This window comes from Amphiprion ocellaris, chromosome 24 (assembly GCF_022539595.1).
Source record: "Amphiprion ocellaris isolate individual 3 ecotype Okinawa chromosome 24, ASM2253959v1, whole genome shotgun sequence".
Lineage (NCBI taxonomy): Eukaryota > Metazoa > Chordata > Actinopteri > Pomacentridae > Amphiprion > Amphiprion ocellaris.
In genome coordinates, this window is record NC_072789.1 from 2,430,773 (window position 1) to 2,444,954 (window position 14,182).

The following is a 14,182-nucleotide window of genomic DNA, read 5'->3' on the forward strand; positions in this document are numbered from 1 at the left end:
AAAATGACTAAAAATGGGTCCAAAATGACTTTAAAATGTCTTCAAACTATTAAAATTTTCTTTAAAAAGTAGGAATTATTCACAGTTACAGTTTTATAAACAATTCGTGTTCGTAGCGGTGGCTTAGTAGTAGGATCGCATGGATCATGTGATCATCAGCAGGCAGCTGACGTAGTGTTGTCATGGTTACAGTGATGCCGTCCCCCTATCTGGTAATGATACAGAAATCTTTAACAAATCCGTGGATCCAGACTATAAGCCGCATCACTGCCAAAATCTAATCACTTGGCCCTTGTGTCATTTCTGACCTTCCCTGAAAATTTCATACAAATCCGTTTATCTGTTTTTCAGGAATGTTGCTAACAGACAGACAGACAGACAGACAAACGTACGCCGATCATCACATAACTCCAGAGTAATGATTATCTTCTTTTTTAATGAATGTAGGTCAGCAATTGATTCAAAACCAGTTGGCCAGATCTAGTTTTGAATTTATTGCTGCCTTTTAAAAACAGTCAAAGATCTGTGACATCACTTTAGTTGCGAGGGTAAAAGTCCAGGAGAAAAAATTGCATCGTATTGAGAAAACGGCAGTCATTTCTTCCAGAACTGAGTATCCTCCATGGATTTGTATTAATTTTACCTCTTCTGAGTCTTAAAAATGGACTCTCAATTTCTAACATCTCCGCTACAGTTGTAATCATCTGTTATACAACTAGGTGCATTAGGCAGAAGGGGATAAATGGAGGAAAAATAACAGAGAGAGAAATGAAGGTGGAAAATGAATAAAGGCCTACACAGTGAAACACAAAGCTGAAGAGAGAAGATTGAAAGAATGTTTGATATCATCTGTCATACCCACACCTACTCTCTCTCTCTCTCTCCTCCTCCTCCATGGCATCATTGAGCCACAAGAAGTTAGAACTGAGCTTCCTGATCGCCATCTAACAGGAACCTTGACGACTGAATTGCAGAGATGAATTGGTTTTCATCAGAGCTCGTGTACATTATCTCCTCTACGGGGATGTGAAAGTGGTTGAATTCAGTCTGTACAAATGCCCTCCGTGGTCTTAGCTGGTAGTGAGTTCTCGGTAAGGTGTCACAGAAAGAAAGCAGACAGATGTGTTGTTAATTGTTCCTTCCTCTCTGGCGCTGGCTATGAGCGAATGCAGCGTGTGTGGTGGGGTGGAGTGGGAGGGACGACAGCTCATCACGTCTCCTGCCTACACATAAACACAAACACACGCTCCCTACCATCCACATCGTCTCTCTGCATTCCATGGATTACACAGCGTCTGCTCTGTCTGCGGGCGTGCCAGCGACTGTTCCACCGCGTAGACAGATGACTAGACGAAAAAAAAGGAGGGCATTAGGGGAAAAACAACAACTTGGCTTTGATAGGGTGTTTGATTAATTAGTGAAATTCAACTTTGGATTGTATTATAGCTAAATCCTATGTCTGTTTTTGTTGCGTTGTTAATTTCCGACATGTCTGGACAGACACCTTCGCTGCTGTGGTAGGGACGATGTGAACTTCCCTCTCCCAGTGTAGTAGGAAATGATTCGAGTCAGGTGGTTTCTCAGTGAAAAATCACAGTAGTGTACAAACAGGTATATATATATATATATATATATATATATATATATATATATATATATATATATATATATATATATATATATATATATATATATATATATATATATATAAGGCTACTGTGTTTAAAACTGTACTTAAGTCACCCCAGTAGCTCAACTGGTTGGGCAGGTAACCCATGAATAAGGGCTGTTATTCCCCACTGCGGTGGCCGTGCATTGATTCTGAGTCATTGCAAGATTTTACTGCATGTCAGTGTCTCTTTTTTCCGTTCCACCTTTCTTGTCTCGTCAACTAAACTGTAATTAAAGGCCTCTACACATTGTGCGATTTTAACAATCTTCAAAGTTCACAGCTTGCTCCACTGTATGGCACGAATCTAGTAATCTTTGGGCACGACGTGAAGTTTGCTCTGTGCAGATTGCACGATGAAAACGGAAGCTGAATCGCAGCCTCGTGAATGCGCAAGAATAAAACGTCATGTTTCGTCCTTTTTTGTCTGGTTGTGGTACGAGCTGGAGGACACGTGAAAAAAGGCTTCTGCTGCCACAACTCTACGAGGCTGTCTTCTTTGTTTAAATCCCACATACTTGTTTTGATGCCATTGTCGCCGCAAATCCTCTATTTGGGTTTAGCTCCAGTGTGGCGCTGATCAGTTCGTCATTTCATTCTGCATTTCTATTGGTTAGTTAGTTGTCGTAGGTCACAGCCGCAGTCACACTGTGAGATGATCACCCCAAATTTCTGACACTGTCAGAAGTTTATCGCCGTCCTTGAACCTGTCTCACAGTGCGACGTAGGACCACTGATTTAGAGCCAAGACCAAAGACATCACCACGATTCTCTCACGATTGTTATCTTTCGTCTGGGACGGCCGAAAATTGCACAGTGTGTGGCGGCCTTCAGGCACAAATGTCCCCAAACAATCTTAAAAATAAACACAAAAACCTGTGTTATTTAGATTATACAAGTATTAATGTGTGTAGAATTTCAGGGAATCAGTTGGCAGAAGTAAAATGTTCTATTCATATTTATATAGTATTCATAATTATGTTTTTATTTGTGTATAATCCCCTGAAAATAAGACTTGTTTTTTCTTTTTCTTAACTCAGAATGAACCCTTCTAGCTATGAGGAGACTGTGCTAATAGAACTAATCTTGCAGAAAATATATTTTTGAATATATATATATATTTTTTTTTTTTTTTTTGAAATATAATTATTGAGAAATGTTAAAAAACTGTATTGCTTTGTAATTTCTTTGACTTATAACCAGGACCTGAGTACTAATTTCATGAATATGTGCGCTGACATGACAATTAAGAACCTTAAATCCTTGAAGAAGACAAAAAATTCCAACTTTTGAACTGCATCATATGCTACTGGAAGGCATTATTTATGATAAAATTACTACTTTTATGTGTATTATATTTTCTTTTAATAATCTGAATCTATCTGCAAACTAACTAACATAAAATATATTTTTTTTAAGTAAAATAGCTGAGTTATACATAGATGCTGCAGAGTTGATTGAAAATGGCATTAAATTAGAACCTTATCAGTATTATCAGCTACTTGTTTTTCTTGAGGATAGTAAAATGGATCTTTATATCTTTGTTATTTTTATATATATATATATCAATTCAATGTGTCAAGATGGAGCTAATTTTAAAGCCGTTCTGTGGAGGTGTCTGTACACAAATAGAGTAATGTGTACAGTCATTGTTTCTCACCTAAAGACAAAAAACAAAGCAAGGGCCCACTTATAAAAACAATTGTATTCCTAGTTGTTAAAAGCTCCACATGGTACCTTTGAGTTTATATATATATAAAAAACACAGAATATTACACTTGAAACAATTAGTTCAGCGACAGACACTTATTTTGACACCTGTTTTCTTAATTAATTCCTGTTTTTCTTAAGTCAATATTTGCTGTTTTTTCTGTTTGGGTATTTTCACTGTTTTGTTCAATATGTAATAGACTAGTTAGTGAACTATTTAAGAAAATTAATCTGATCTATTTCGCGTCAAAGCATAAGCTGCAGTCGAGTGTCATATTGCAATATTTTCCTCTGATATGTAGCGCAGTTCAAGCATAGAGTTAAAATACCCAGTTCTTACAAAATGTACTCGGCTGCTTGGGGCTTGGTGATACGATCAGTGATAATTGTGGTGATTATAAATAATCTCTTGGTGTGTGTATGTGTGTGCGTCTGTGTTTTGTCAGATGGTTTCCTGTGCAACCCTCTTGTTGATTATAAACTCACTGACCTTGGCATTTGAGGGGAGTCTCGTCAACCCCCATGTGTGCCAGAGCGTGTGTGCATGCATGCTCATGCTAGTATGTCAGTCAAAGCTGCCCTTAGGCTCCCAAAGCCATCAATTATTGATAAAGCTGGTGTCTCACGGCAACACTAGTGTGTTGACTGATGGGATGGATGCAGGAGAGCGTGCTTCTGGATGCCTGTACTGTTTCTGCACAGTCGAGGTAAATGAGAGCAGAGCAAGTGTGGGTATGTGTTTATGTAAAAAATGTTCCACACCAGCTAACTGCTTCCACCAATAACTGTAAGCTAAATTCATCTAACCGTTCTCCCTGTTTTTGCATACTTTCTTTTCCTTGCTCTCTCCAGTCACAACCCACACATCCTCAGCTCATCTCTTCCTGCACTGCTTTCCAGGCCATTGACCATGGTTCATGGTTGTTTGGCTTAATTGATGCTCTCTTCTAATGCGATTCACGGCATGCCTGATCGTCTGCAAACACACATACTTGAATACCCAAGACATTTAGACCTGTGCTATCTGTGCTATCTGCAATGACTGACCTGCTATTTGCGAGGGGAAAATTACACCAGACCAAACTGCACATTTGCCAGTCTATTTAAAATTGCACTGAGAAAGTTTCATAGGCCTGCAGAGCCCTTTCAGAATATAAGCTGAGGCGCATTTCTAACAAATCATATCGAAGCAACAAGTGTGAAAACAGAGCCAAAAGGTGAAGTCATGCCTCTCAGAGGGGAGATTAAAAGCGCTGTGAGTTTCCTTAAGTCTTTGTCACCAAAATGCAACTTGTCCTTATGTGTATATATGATACAAGCGGTCATAAAAACAGGGGTATTTCACAAAACAAAACATTAACAAAAAAAATACTAATGAAATAGGACGTCGTAAACCGAGGACCCCCTGTAATCAGTGCTAACCATATTCAAAAATAGATTCAGAATATAACAGGCTTATAGTTAGCTACGTACATTTTTTTACTCCATTTAATTTTTTTGTCCAATTCAGATAAATTTTAAAATTAATTTAGTGCCAATTGACAGCATCCCATCTCGTGGCACTTCACAAAGTAAGACCAAGACTTGATTAAATTCCACTATAGAGTAAAACTCAGTGATTCTCTTTGACTCACTTGGCAAAAGTGGAAAGATGAACTTACTTTTAACTGGAAGAGACGTCCAGTCGAACTACGATCAGGGAGGGCAGCTATCTGCTGAAAATGGTCGGGGTGAAGGAGAGAGGAGACGAAAAGAGCAATTAGAATTTCCATTCCAGAAATGTTAAATCAAGCATTTGAAGTTGTGAGTCTGAAGCTAATGGCAGTTCCTAGTTTTTTTGGGTTTTTTATTTTGAAAGAACAGTGTGTAAACTGCTATTTTCAAGGGCATCTGTGGTCTCTGTAACATTACACAGCATGAAATTCAAGCGGATCTACTGTGGAGTTTTTTATTATGTGTATTTGCCGAGCAGTAAGAAAATAAATCGTGTAATTCAAAAGATTTCTGGTGCTGAATCTTCAGCCTGCATCTTAATTTGGCAGTTATTTCTGTTTCAGATGAAGTCTAATTACTGTTTAGTTTGTTGTGTTAGTTGTTATCGACTGTAACTCACATTTACACCATAAAGACAGAGTTGAGCTACATCAGATTGTACAGGTGTGCTTATTAAACTGCTGCCTAAGTGTTGAAATCTCAGCTGTGGTGCTTAACCTTCCTCTGATTCCTGATCGGAGATCAAAGGCCAGGGCATGCTTTCAGACATTTGCCCTCCTTAAATAAAGGTCATACCTTGATTTGTGCTTTTATGATGTTTCTGCTTGTAGACCCTCGCCCACTGCGGCATGAAGAGACGGTAATTATCACCCTGGCAACAGTCTCTGTGCTGGCCGTGGTCGCTGTAGCAGCCTTCTTTGGTTACCGCATGATGCACGGTGAGTTACCATGGCGCCTAACTGTAGGGGGAAAAGCAGCGTTTTTCAGCATTTACTATTCAAGGCTGTTTAGATGTTTTTTTGGGTAGAATTTCAGTTAATTGCATGAATGGAATCGGAGCTGATCTTTTGTACGGATGCATCTGCATGTCTTTAGTTTTCCCAAAGTGTGAATACTCTGTGTGTTTGTCTGTATTAACAGGAGACGGTAAGCAAGGCCTTCACAACCTCAATATGATGGAGGCTGCTGGCTCTGAGAGCTCCCTGGACCTAGACAATCTCAAACTGCTGGAGGTCAGTGCCAACATCACACCGTCTGGCCTTCTGTCTCTGTCCCTGCACTACATCCAACTTGTAATATTTTTAGTTTTGAGCTGAACTGATCTGTTTATAAATTCAATTAATTTGTTTCCCGCACTTCCACGCCAGCATATTATTTCAGTTGTAATAGTAATGCTGGGGATATATGTGGAAATATCATTATGGCCTCGCAAAACTATGGTTCTGCATCTTTCATTCTTAACATCCTGTGGATTAACACTGGCCTGTGTTTCATGTTTTTGTTGTTTTGTTTCTCGTTTTTGTCATTTTGTGTTTCCTTTTTGCCTCGCTTGTGTTTTTTGTCTTATTTTTGTCCTTTTGTGTTTCACTTTATTTGTATTTTTTTGTCTCATTTTTGTCATTTGTCCATTCTTTGTCACTTTGTGCCTCATTTCTGTCATTTTTTGTCTTGTTCTTGTTGTTTTTTTGTCATGTTTTTTTGTCAGACTTGTCATTTGTCTTATGTTTTTGTTGTTTTGTTTCTCATTTTTGTTTTCTTCTTTCCTTTTTGTCTCGCTTGTGTTTTTTTGTCTTATTTTTGTCATTTTGTGTTTTGCTTTATTCATTGTTTTTTGTTGCTTTGTGTCTTCTTTTGTCTCACTTGTGTCGTTTGTCCATTTTTTTCGCTTTATATCTCGTTTTTATAATATTTTGTCTTGTTTTTGTTTTTTGTCTTTTTTTTTGGTCTGACTTTGTTGTTTTGATCATAAAAGTAAAATTCTGTATCGTTCAGTTCCAGATACCTGTGACGAAATGGTGTTCCTTTGTCGACGCTGTGATTTGAAAGTTGTACTGTGTATAGAAAATGAAAGTTTAAGTCTTTAGAACAGACATGTAACGCTCTACCCAGTTCAGCATCTACACTCAGGAGAAAGGAAAATGAGAGCTAGAAAGAGAAAGGAGAAACCAAAGGCAAAGAGGCAAAAACACACCAAAAATACATCAAGGTTTCCTGTTACATTTGTCGTTTCAATGTGACTTTTATCATCCGATCACGGCAGGACGCATTAAGTGACAGGCCTGGGCGTACGAAAATAGGAATTTGCTCACACTGACACAGGATCCGGAGAACTCGATATGGAAAAGCGAGAGCTAATATTGTGATAGGAAGTCAATGGAGTTGGGATGATATTCAGCTGCAATGACAATATAAGCAGGGGGGGCTGAAAGTCAAATGAATGCAGCAACTGATTTAAATGAGCTGGCCATGGGAGGGAGGACGGCAAGAGGGCAGCTCGGTGTAACTTCTGGAAACCATCCTGTTCTGTTTTTTATTACAAGCTCGCATTTTCAGCATGCTTAAATAGCCCAAATTTCCACAGCAAAACAGGGCATTTTTGGTCCATTTACAAGCTGATTCACCGAATTAACATATACAGGAAAAATCTGGTGTGTTTCAGCCTGATTGGTATTCTTGGAATCGTGCCTGTTCTGACTATGACACATGCTATCTAACCAGCATGAGCCTCCTGAAGCTTTCCAGATAAACCAAGCCCGCCATTTTGTTAACCAACTAGAAAACTGCCAGTTTATTTTCAGTATTACTCAATGCTTTTTGAGGTAAACACATATTACAAAAATGATTTGCTTTTTCAGCATTGCTACCTTTTTTAAATGTGCTTACATTGGTTACATTTCTCTGGTAAAGACCACTTTACACTGTTTAATTTTGGGTTGCTTGAGATAAAAAGCGACTACAATGAAAATCTGTGGTTGTCGAGCTAAAACAGAGGTGTCAAACATGAGGCCCACGGGCTAAAACCGGCCCTCCAGAGGGTCAAATCTGGCAAGCGGGACGACTTCATAAACGCAAAAATGACAGAGAAGACATTAACTGTAAATTTGTAAAACTGTAAATTCAAAATAATTTCTAGACCATGACAAGTTGTTTTGATTATAAAGTAAAATCCTGGATTGTTCATTGTTCTTTTGTGCCTCGTTTTTGTCATGTGTTTGCTGTTTTTTTGTCTTGTTTTTTGTCTGACTTTGGTCGTTTGTCTCATGTTTTTGTCGTTTTCTCATTTTTGTCGTTTTGTGTTTCCTTTTTGTCGCGCTTGTGTTTTTTGTCTTATTTTTGTCATTTTGTATTTCGCTTTATTCATTGTTTTTTTGTTGTTTTGTGTCTTTTTTGGTGCTTTGTGTCTCATTTTTGTAATATTTTGTCTTGTTTTTTGTCTGACTTTTGTTGTTTTGATCAGAAACTACAATACTATATCATTCAGTTCCAGATACCTGTGATTAAATGTTGTGTTCTTTTGTAGACACTCTGTTATCTGGAAGTTGTAATGTGTAAGAGGCTGAATATTGTTGAAATTTAATTTATTTTTCTTGAGAAATTTCAGGTTGTTCATAATATTTTATACAAAGATCATTCCTTAAATGTGAACATTTTCAAAGCATACTTTTTGCACTAAAGCAAAGGAAAAAATTTTTAGTTGTGGTTATTTATAGGTTTTGATGCTGTGATTTTACTGGTCCGGTTCACTTGAGATCAAATTGGGCTGAATGTGGAACCTGAACTAAGATGAGTTTGACGCCCCTGATCTAAAAAGATGCTCTTAGATCACACTAAGACACGCTCACCGATGGCCAGCTTGGAGGTTTGCGACCAAACGTAGCAGCAGAGGTTGAAATAAATTAAATTGAAAGCTGCTGTGACCCAGCTGTACGAGCCAACCAATCAGAACGCAGCATGAAATAACAAACACTACTCTGGTAGTGGCAATATTTTGAAAGCGTGCGACCTCAGAAGTGGTGCAAAAGGATGATGTGCCTCTGCTCTTGTGTATTTTTTTTCTATTTATAATCAAGTACTTTAATTCACCACTCAGTCATCACAAACATCTAACATGCTTCAGCGTTGATTTTGCTGCTTGACAAAGATCTTATTTTCCAATTCAAGTTTGCTAAGTAAAGCTGGCAACTGTAGCATAAGATAATACAGAAATTTCCTTTAAAAAATGGTAAAAAAGCAAAAAAATAAATACATAAGCAGGCTCCATGTGGTTTCGTTAAAGTGATCATGCTGGTGTTTTTGCTTTCATCAAAGGCATCCTTGCTTTCCCTTGCCTTGTCATACAATAATAAAATCACAACCAGGCACTGTGTCTGACTTAAACGAGTCTCTGCAAGAGATGAAACCAGTGCCGGTAACCGACTCAGAGGGAAAATAAACACTACATTATGACTATTCAAATGATTTGTAGAGATTTCTAGTAAATTGGGTAAAAAAGCCAACAGAGTGATTGATGTCTTCTGCGTTAAAACGTCACCTCCCTCAGAAAATTCAGTTTCTGCCGTGTGTTTTGACAGGACAGAAAGACAGCCAGCCAATCAGCGCTGAGCAGAGTTACTGAGCTACACAGGTGCAGTTGCGTTTCCCCCCTTTTGACCCCCGTTTAGTGCTTTCCAGCCCACAGAGATCAAGCAGAAATTGAATATTGAACGCTGTCCTTGCGCCTTATCAAATGCAGGCACTTGTTTTTTCACAATAAACTCCGTGCCTGTGGGGAGGGGTGGTAAGCCAGGGAAGGTTCTCTCATAGACAAAACAGGGTTCATTGTTTTCCACAGAATGTTTTATAGCCACAGATAAATACTGGAGAGGGAAACTGCATCGAAATAAATGCAGTCCAGAATTAATTTCTCTAATGCCATGCAGATGACTCTTTCAGACAGAATGTTTGGACCTTAATGGCATCCTGTGCTCTGGTTAATTCAGGACACCAATTGGATGATTTGGAACGAACCTAGGACCATTCTAGCTGTTTAACTCTGCTGTTTGCCTTTCATTTGATTTATTTCCTATCTCTCCTCTGCCTGCCTGAGTGACTGTATTGTTTGCACTCGTCGTAGCGTTTTCTTGTGTTTCTGTTTTCGGCATCTTTTGTATTTGTCAAGTAATCTTCCTGCGTCTTGTCATTTCTGTGACAAGGCATTTAAAGCAGCACAAACAAAGTTATCAGAGTGCTAAAGGTCTAGAATGCCAAAGAAGTCTATTAATAGTCTTTCCGTTTCCCATCCACACCACCTCTTTCAGCTGATTGGGCGTGGCAGATACGGTGCGGTGTACTGTGGCTCTCTGGATGAGCGGCCTGTCGCTGTAAAGGTGTTCACTGCAGCAAACCGCCAGAACTTCCTCAATGAATGCTCGATCTATCGTCTCCCGCTGCTTGAGCATGAAAACATCGCCCGGTTTGTGGCTGCTGACGAGCGGACCGGCCCAGAGGGACGCACAGAGTACCTTCTGGTCATGGACTACTACCCACACGTGAGTACTGGAGAACTGAACGAGCGTGTGTGTTCGACAGCAATTTTTGAAATGTTTATGTTGAAACCCCCAAGATTTCAGTCCCGGTTGATTAGGAAACACCTCTTTAATTAAATAGTAGAGGCCTCCAGGAGCCACCAGCGCAAGTGATGTACAGTGGTCCCTCGCCATATCGCAGTTCACTTTTCGTGATCTTACTGTATCACAGATTTTTAAATTGCATTTGGTATCGCGGATTTTTTGCTACATCGCAGGATTTTGCGGTGTATAGGTATTTTTTTAATCTGTCTTATTGTGGCGAGTTACAGAACAGGTGAAAGGACATCTGCCTTTTATGCACTCTGCAACTGGCAGATGTTTTTATTTTGACACACAGAAAGCATCTTTATGGAAAATGCGGCAGGATGTCATCAAACACACTTAACACTCATGGTCTTGACAACATAACACTTAACCAAACTAACTAGGCTGACTAAACCACGATAATGACATTTAAACCCCCAACACCCCTCCCATGGTGCATTGCAGCAAAACAGTTCAGTAATATCGTCCGACTCTGCGATCGCTACATTATTTTTAATTATTTTTGTGGTAAAATAAGCATTTTCTACTCTAAAAAATTGAAAACAATATACAAAAATATCTAAAACTAATAATTAAAACATATTCAAAGAATATTTAATTGAAATAAAACGCGTAGCGTACAGTGCTGGGCTCTGATTGGCTCAGCGACCGTAGCATCAGTCTCCTCTGTCTCCTGTGTGCAGCAGCATTCAGCATCTGGCCTTGTCCGTTTTACACAGATGTCTGATTGCTGCATAGTGTTGCTCTGTGGTGCTGTGAGGTGTGTAGAAAGGGTTTATAAAGCCTTAAAATATATATAAATAATACAGTCGCTGAGCCAATCAGAGCCCAGTGCTGTACGCTACGCATTTTATTTCGCTTAAATATTCTTTTAATATGTTTTAATTATTGTATTAAATTTTTTAAGCTAGAAAATGCTCATTTTGCTGAAAAAATAATTTTTAAAATGTAGCGATCGCAGAGCTAGTCGCTGTGACTGAAGTGTTGTGCTGCAATGCACCATGGGAATTCAGGGTGTTGGCGGTTTAAATGCCATTATTGTGGTTTATGTTAGTATTACAGTGTCATTAGTGTTTGTGTTTTGTTGTGTTTTTTGTGGTTTAGTCAGCCTAGTTTTAGTTAAGTGTTATGTTGTCAGGAACGAGAGTGTGTTTGATGACTTCCTGCTCTGTGTGTGTCAAAATAAAAGCATCTGGCAGTTGCAGAGTGCATAAAGATATCTTTTCGCCACTGTCATTCTTAAAGCAGCTCACCAAAATAGTAAATTTATAAAAAAAAAAATAGCTATATACCGCAAAATATACCCGTGATACCAAATGCAACTTAAAAATCCGCGATCCAGTAAGACTGCGAAAACTGAACCGCGATATGGTGAGGGACCACTGTATTCTCGATTTCAATTCATTGAGTTGCAGGTGGTTATAAAACTCTGGTTTATTAAATCATTCTTATTACATTAATGCATTAAAAATAATCTAATTGTATAATATACTGTTTTATAATAAAACCATCACAGGGCATTTTTTCTACAATGAGTACTTTTACTACCATAGTGCATTTTCCTGATTATACCCACATTCTTTTACTATAAGTGGCATTTCCACTGCAGGACTTATATAGCAATGTATTAGTAATGTTACCTAATTAAAAGAGCTGCATATTTTCTCCATCACTGCCCATCTCAGAGGTAAACAAACACTGAATATCTATATGAATTAATGTGTTTCTAAACAGTGAGTATACACACCCACAGCCTGAATGCACGTCTCTTTTAAGGAAAGTCGTCATTCAGATTAGTGGATTGGGTGCCGGAAGTAGTAGAAAGTTTCTGCAGTCACACTTAAGTTATTTCAGTCAGCCGTATGAAGCCCTGATAAGCAGCGTGGTTACTAAAAGCCTGTGTGTTGCGTTTGCTGTCTATAGTGATTGTCTAATCATTTTACATGTTGATGAATCTGTCACCTTTTAATTGTTTAGTCTAGATAACAATGAAAAATGTCTTTCCAGTGTTCCTGTCTCGGAGCCTAATGTAACAACAGTTCAAATTACAGTGACGTAAAACATTAAAAGAAAGCAGCAAATTTGGCTAACATTAATTCCCATCAATTTTGTAATTGACTAATTCAGAAATTTAATCCTTCCAGTATTCAAAAAGATGCATTTGAACTTGATTATGACTTTCTAAATCTGTCTGCTCATGAAGGTGGATTGGTAGACGGTGCCCCCTTGGTCCAGTGGACTGAATGTAAATGAAAAGTTATAATCATTCCATCCAGCACCCATCCTTTTTCTGCAAACCACTTAACATGCAGCTGGTTGATTTAACAAAAAAACATCAACACACTGCTAAAAGCTGCCTTTTAGAACTCGTCAATATTAATGTAAGCTTACCTAAAAGCTGAATATTCTTACTGTCCAAACCTTCAGCTAATTACAAGTCAGCTGACCCCCTTCCGCCTTATGAAAGGAGCCTATTATGTGTTGTAGCCATTAGTCTAATACAGATTGTCATGGAAACGCAGTGCAAGTCAGGGCAGGAGATTGGAGCACATAATGCATTCAAGAAAATGATAATGTAATTTATTTAAAACAAACAGATCTAATGTAATTGTCTTTAGTAGCAGATGCACCAATTGCCTGGAGATTGATTAAGTGTATGTGCGTGTGCATTGGCGTGTTTGTGTGTGAACCACAACCCGGCCAATAAAGGATTATCAAGGCTGACGGAGATAATTTAGGAAAGAAATTAATTACATTCACTATAATTCCTGGTAAACAAGTTTTCACGGAGTTGTTCCTGATACTCATCATAATCTTACACCGAATTCGTAAACCTTAATTGCAAATAGCTTTTATTTGGCCTCATAACTGAAGGCGAGTGTGGCGTTTTTGTGAGCGAGAGATAAAAAATTCAGTTTTGTTGTCAAACTGCTCCTTCCTTGTGAAGGTCGAGCGGCTTTTTGAGTTAAAAATGCGAAGTTTATCTTTAAATTGTCAGTTTTGACCTTGTTGGGATTTATTTGCTGGTGCAGATTCCACTCGCTTAGATGTAGTGCAAGTGAGTTTTGGGAGACGGGGTCGAATAGAGTAGCACCGACAGAATTATTGTAATGTTTGAACCTTGCCACATTATTGGGCGGCACAAACATTGCTTAAAGAGGGAGCTGAAGACTACAAGTCTCAGAGTCTGGCTGTGTTTTTTCTTTTCTGTCAGATCTTGGAAGTGATGTTGCTAATTTATTTTTCTCTGCATTCTCTCTCTCCCATCTTAACACCCTTCCCCCCTCTGACTCTCCTCCCTCCATATGTCTGTCTGCTTTTATCCCTCACTTTCTACATTCTTTTCCCTTCTCGTCCCTTCCTCCATGTCCTCCTCAGGGCTCTCTGAGTCGCTACCTGAGTGTCCAGACCAACGACTGGGTCAGCAGCTGCCGGCTGGCTCACTCCGTCACCCGTGGCCTGGCGTACCTGCACACCGAGCTCTTCAAAGGGGGTGAGCTGGAGGGCACACAAGCACAAAAGACGCACAGACAAACACACAGACAAACACACACACACAGTTAATTACATAACTGCTTACAGTTTACATGGGCTCAAGTTCCAAGTCTGATGCTTCCATCTGTTACTGATACACAAACACATACAAAGAATTGTGATGGAAAATGGGAAAGCTTTCTGTGTGTTTAGCCCAGTTAGT

The 14,182-nt window shown here is 38.9% G+C and overlaps 1 protein-coding gene and 1 long non-coding RNA gene across 3 annotated transcripts in view; one reads left to right on the forward strand and one right to left on the reverse strand.

Annotated features, from left to right (window-relative positions):
* LOC111565854 (bone morphogenetic protein receptor type-2) overlaps nt 1-14,182 on the forward strand; it is a 41,325-nt gene that overhangs the window by 18,535 nt on the left and 8,608 nt on the right. Inside the window, exons 4-7 of the mRNA XM_023266135.3 lie at nt 5,704-5,811; nt 6,014-6,105; nt 10,171-10,401; nt 13,864-13,978. Of these exons, the coding sequence (XP_023121903.1) occupies nt 5,704-5,811; nt 6,014-6,105; nt 10,171-10,401; nt 13,864-13,978 (546 nt within the window). The remainder of the gene's footprint in view (nt 1-5,703; nt 5,812-6,013; nt 6,106-10,170; nt 10,402-13,863; nt 13,979-14,182) is intronic.
* On the reverse strand, nt 590-10,211 carry LOC118470024 (uncharacterized). 2 transcript variants are annotated; one of them, XR_008600857.1, is made up of 3 exons: nt 5,669-10,211; nt 5,041-5,091; nt 590-1,346 (listed from the first exon to the last, which is right to left on the reverse strand). It is a non-coding gene; the product is annotated as an uncharacterized LOC118470024 (long non-coding RNA). The 2 variants fall into 2 exon arrangements; XR_008600856.1 differs by having other exon boundaries at nt 5,041-5,094.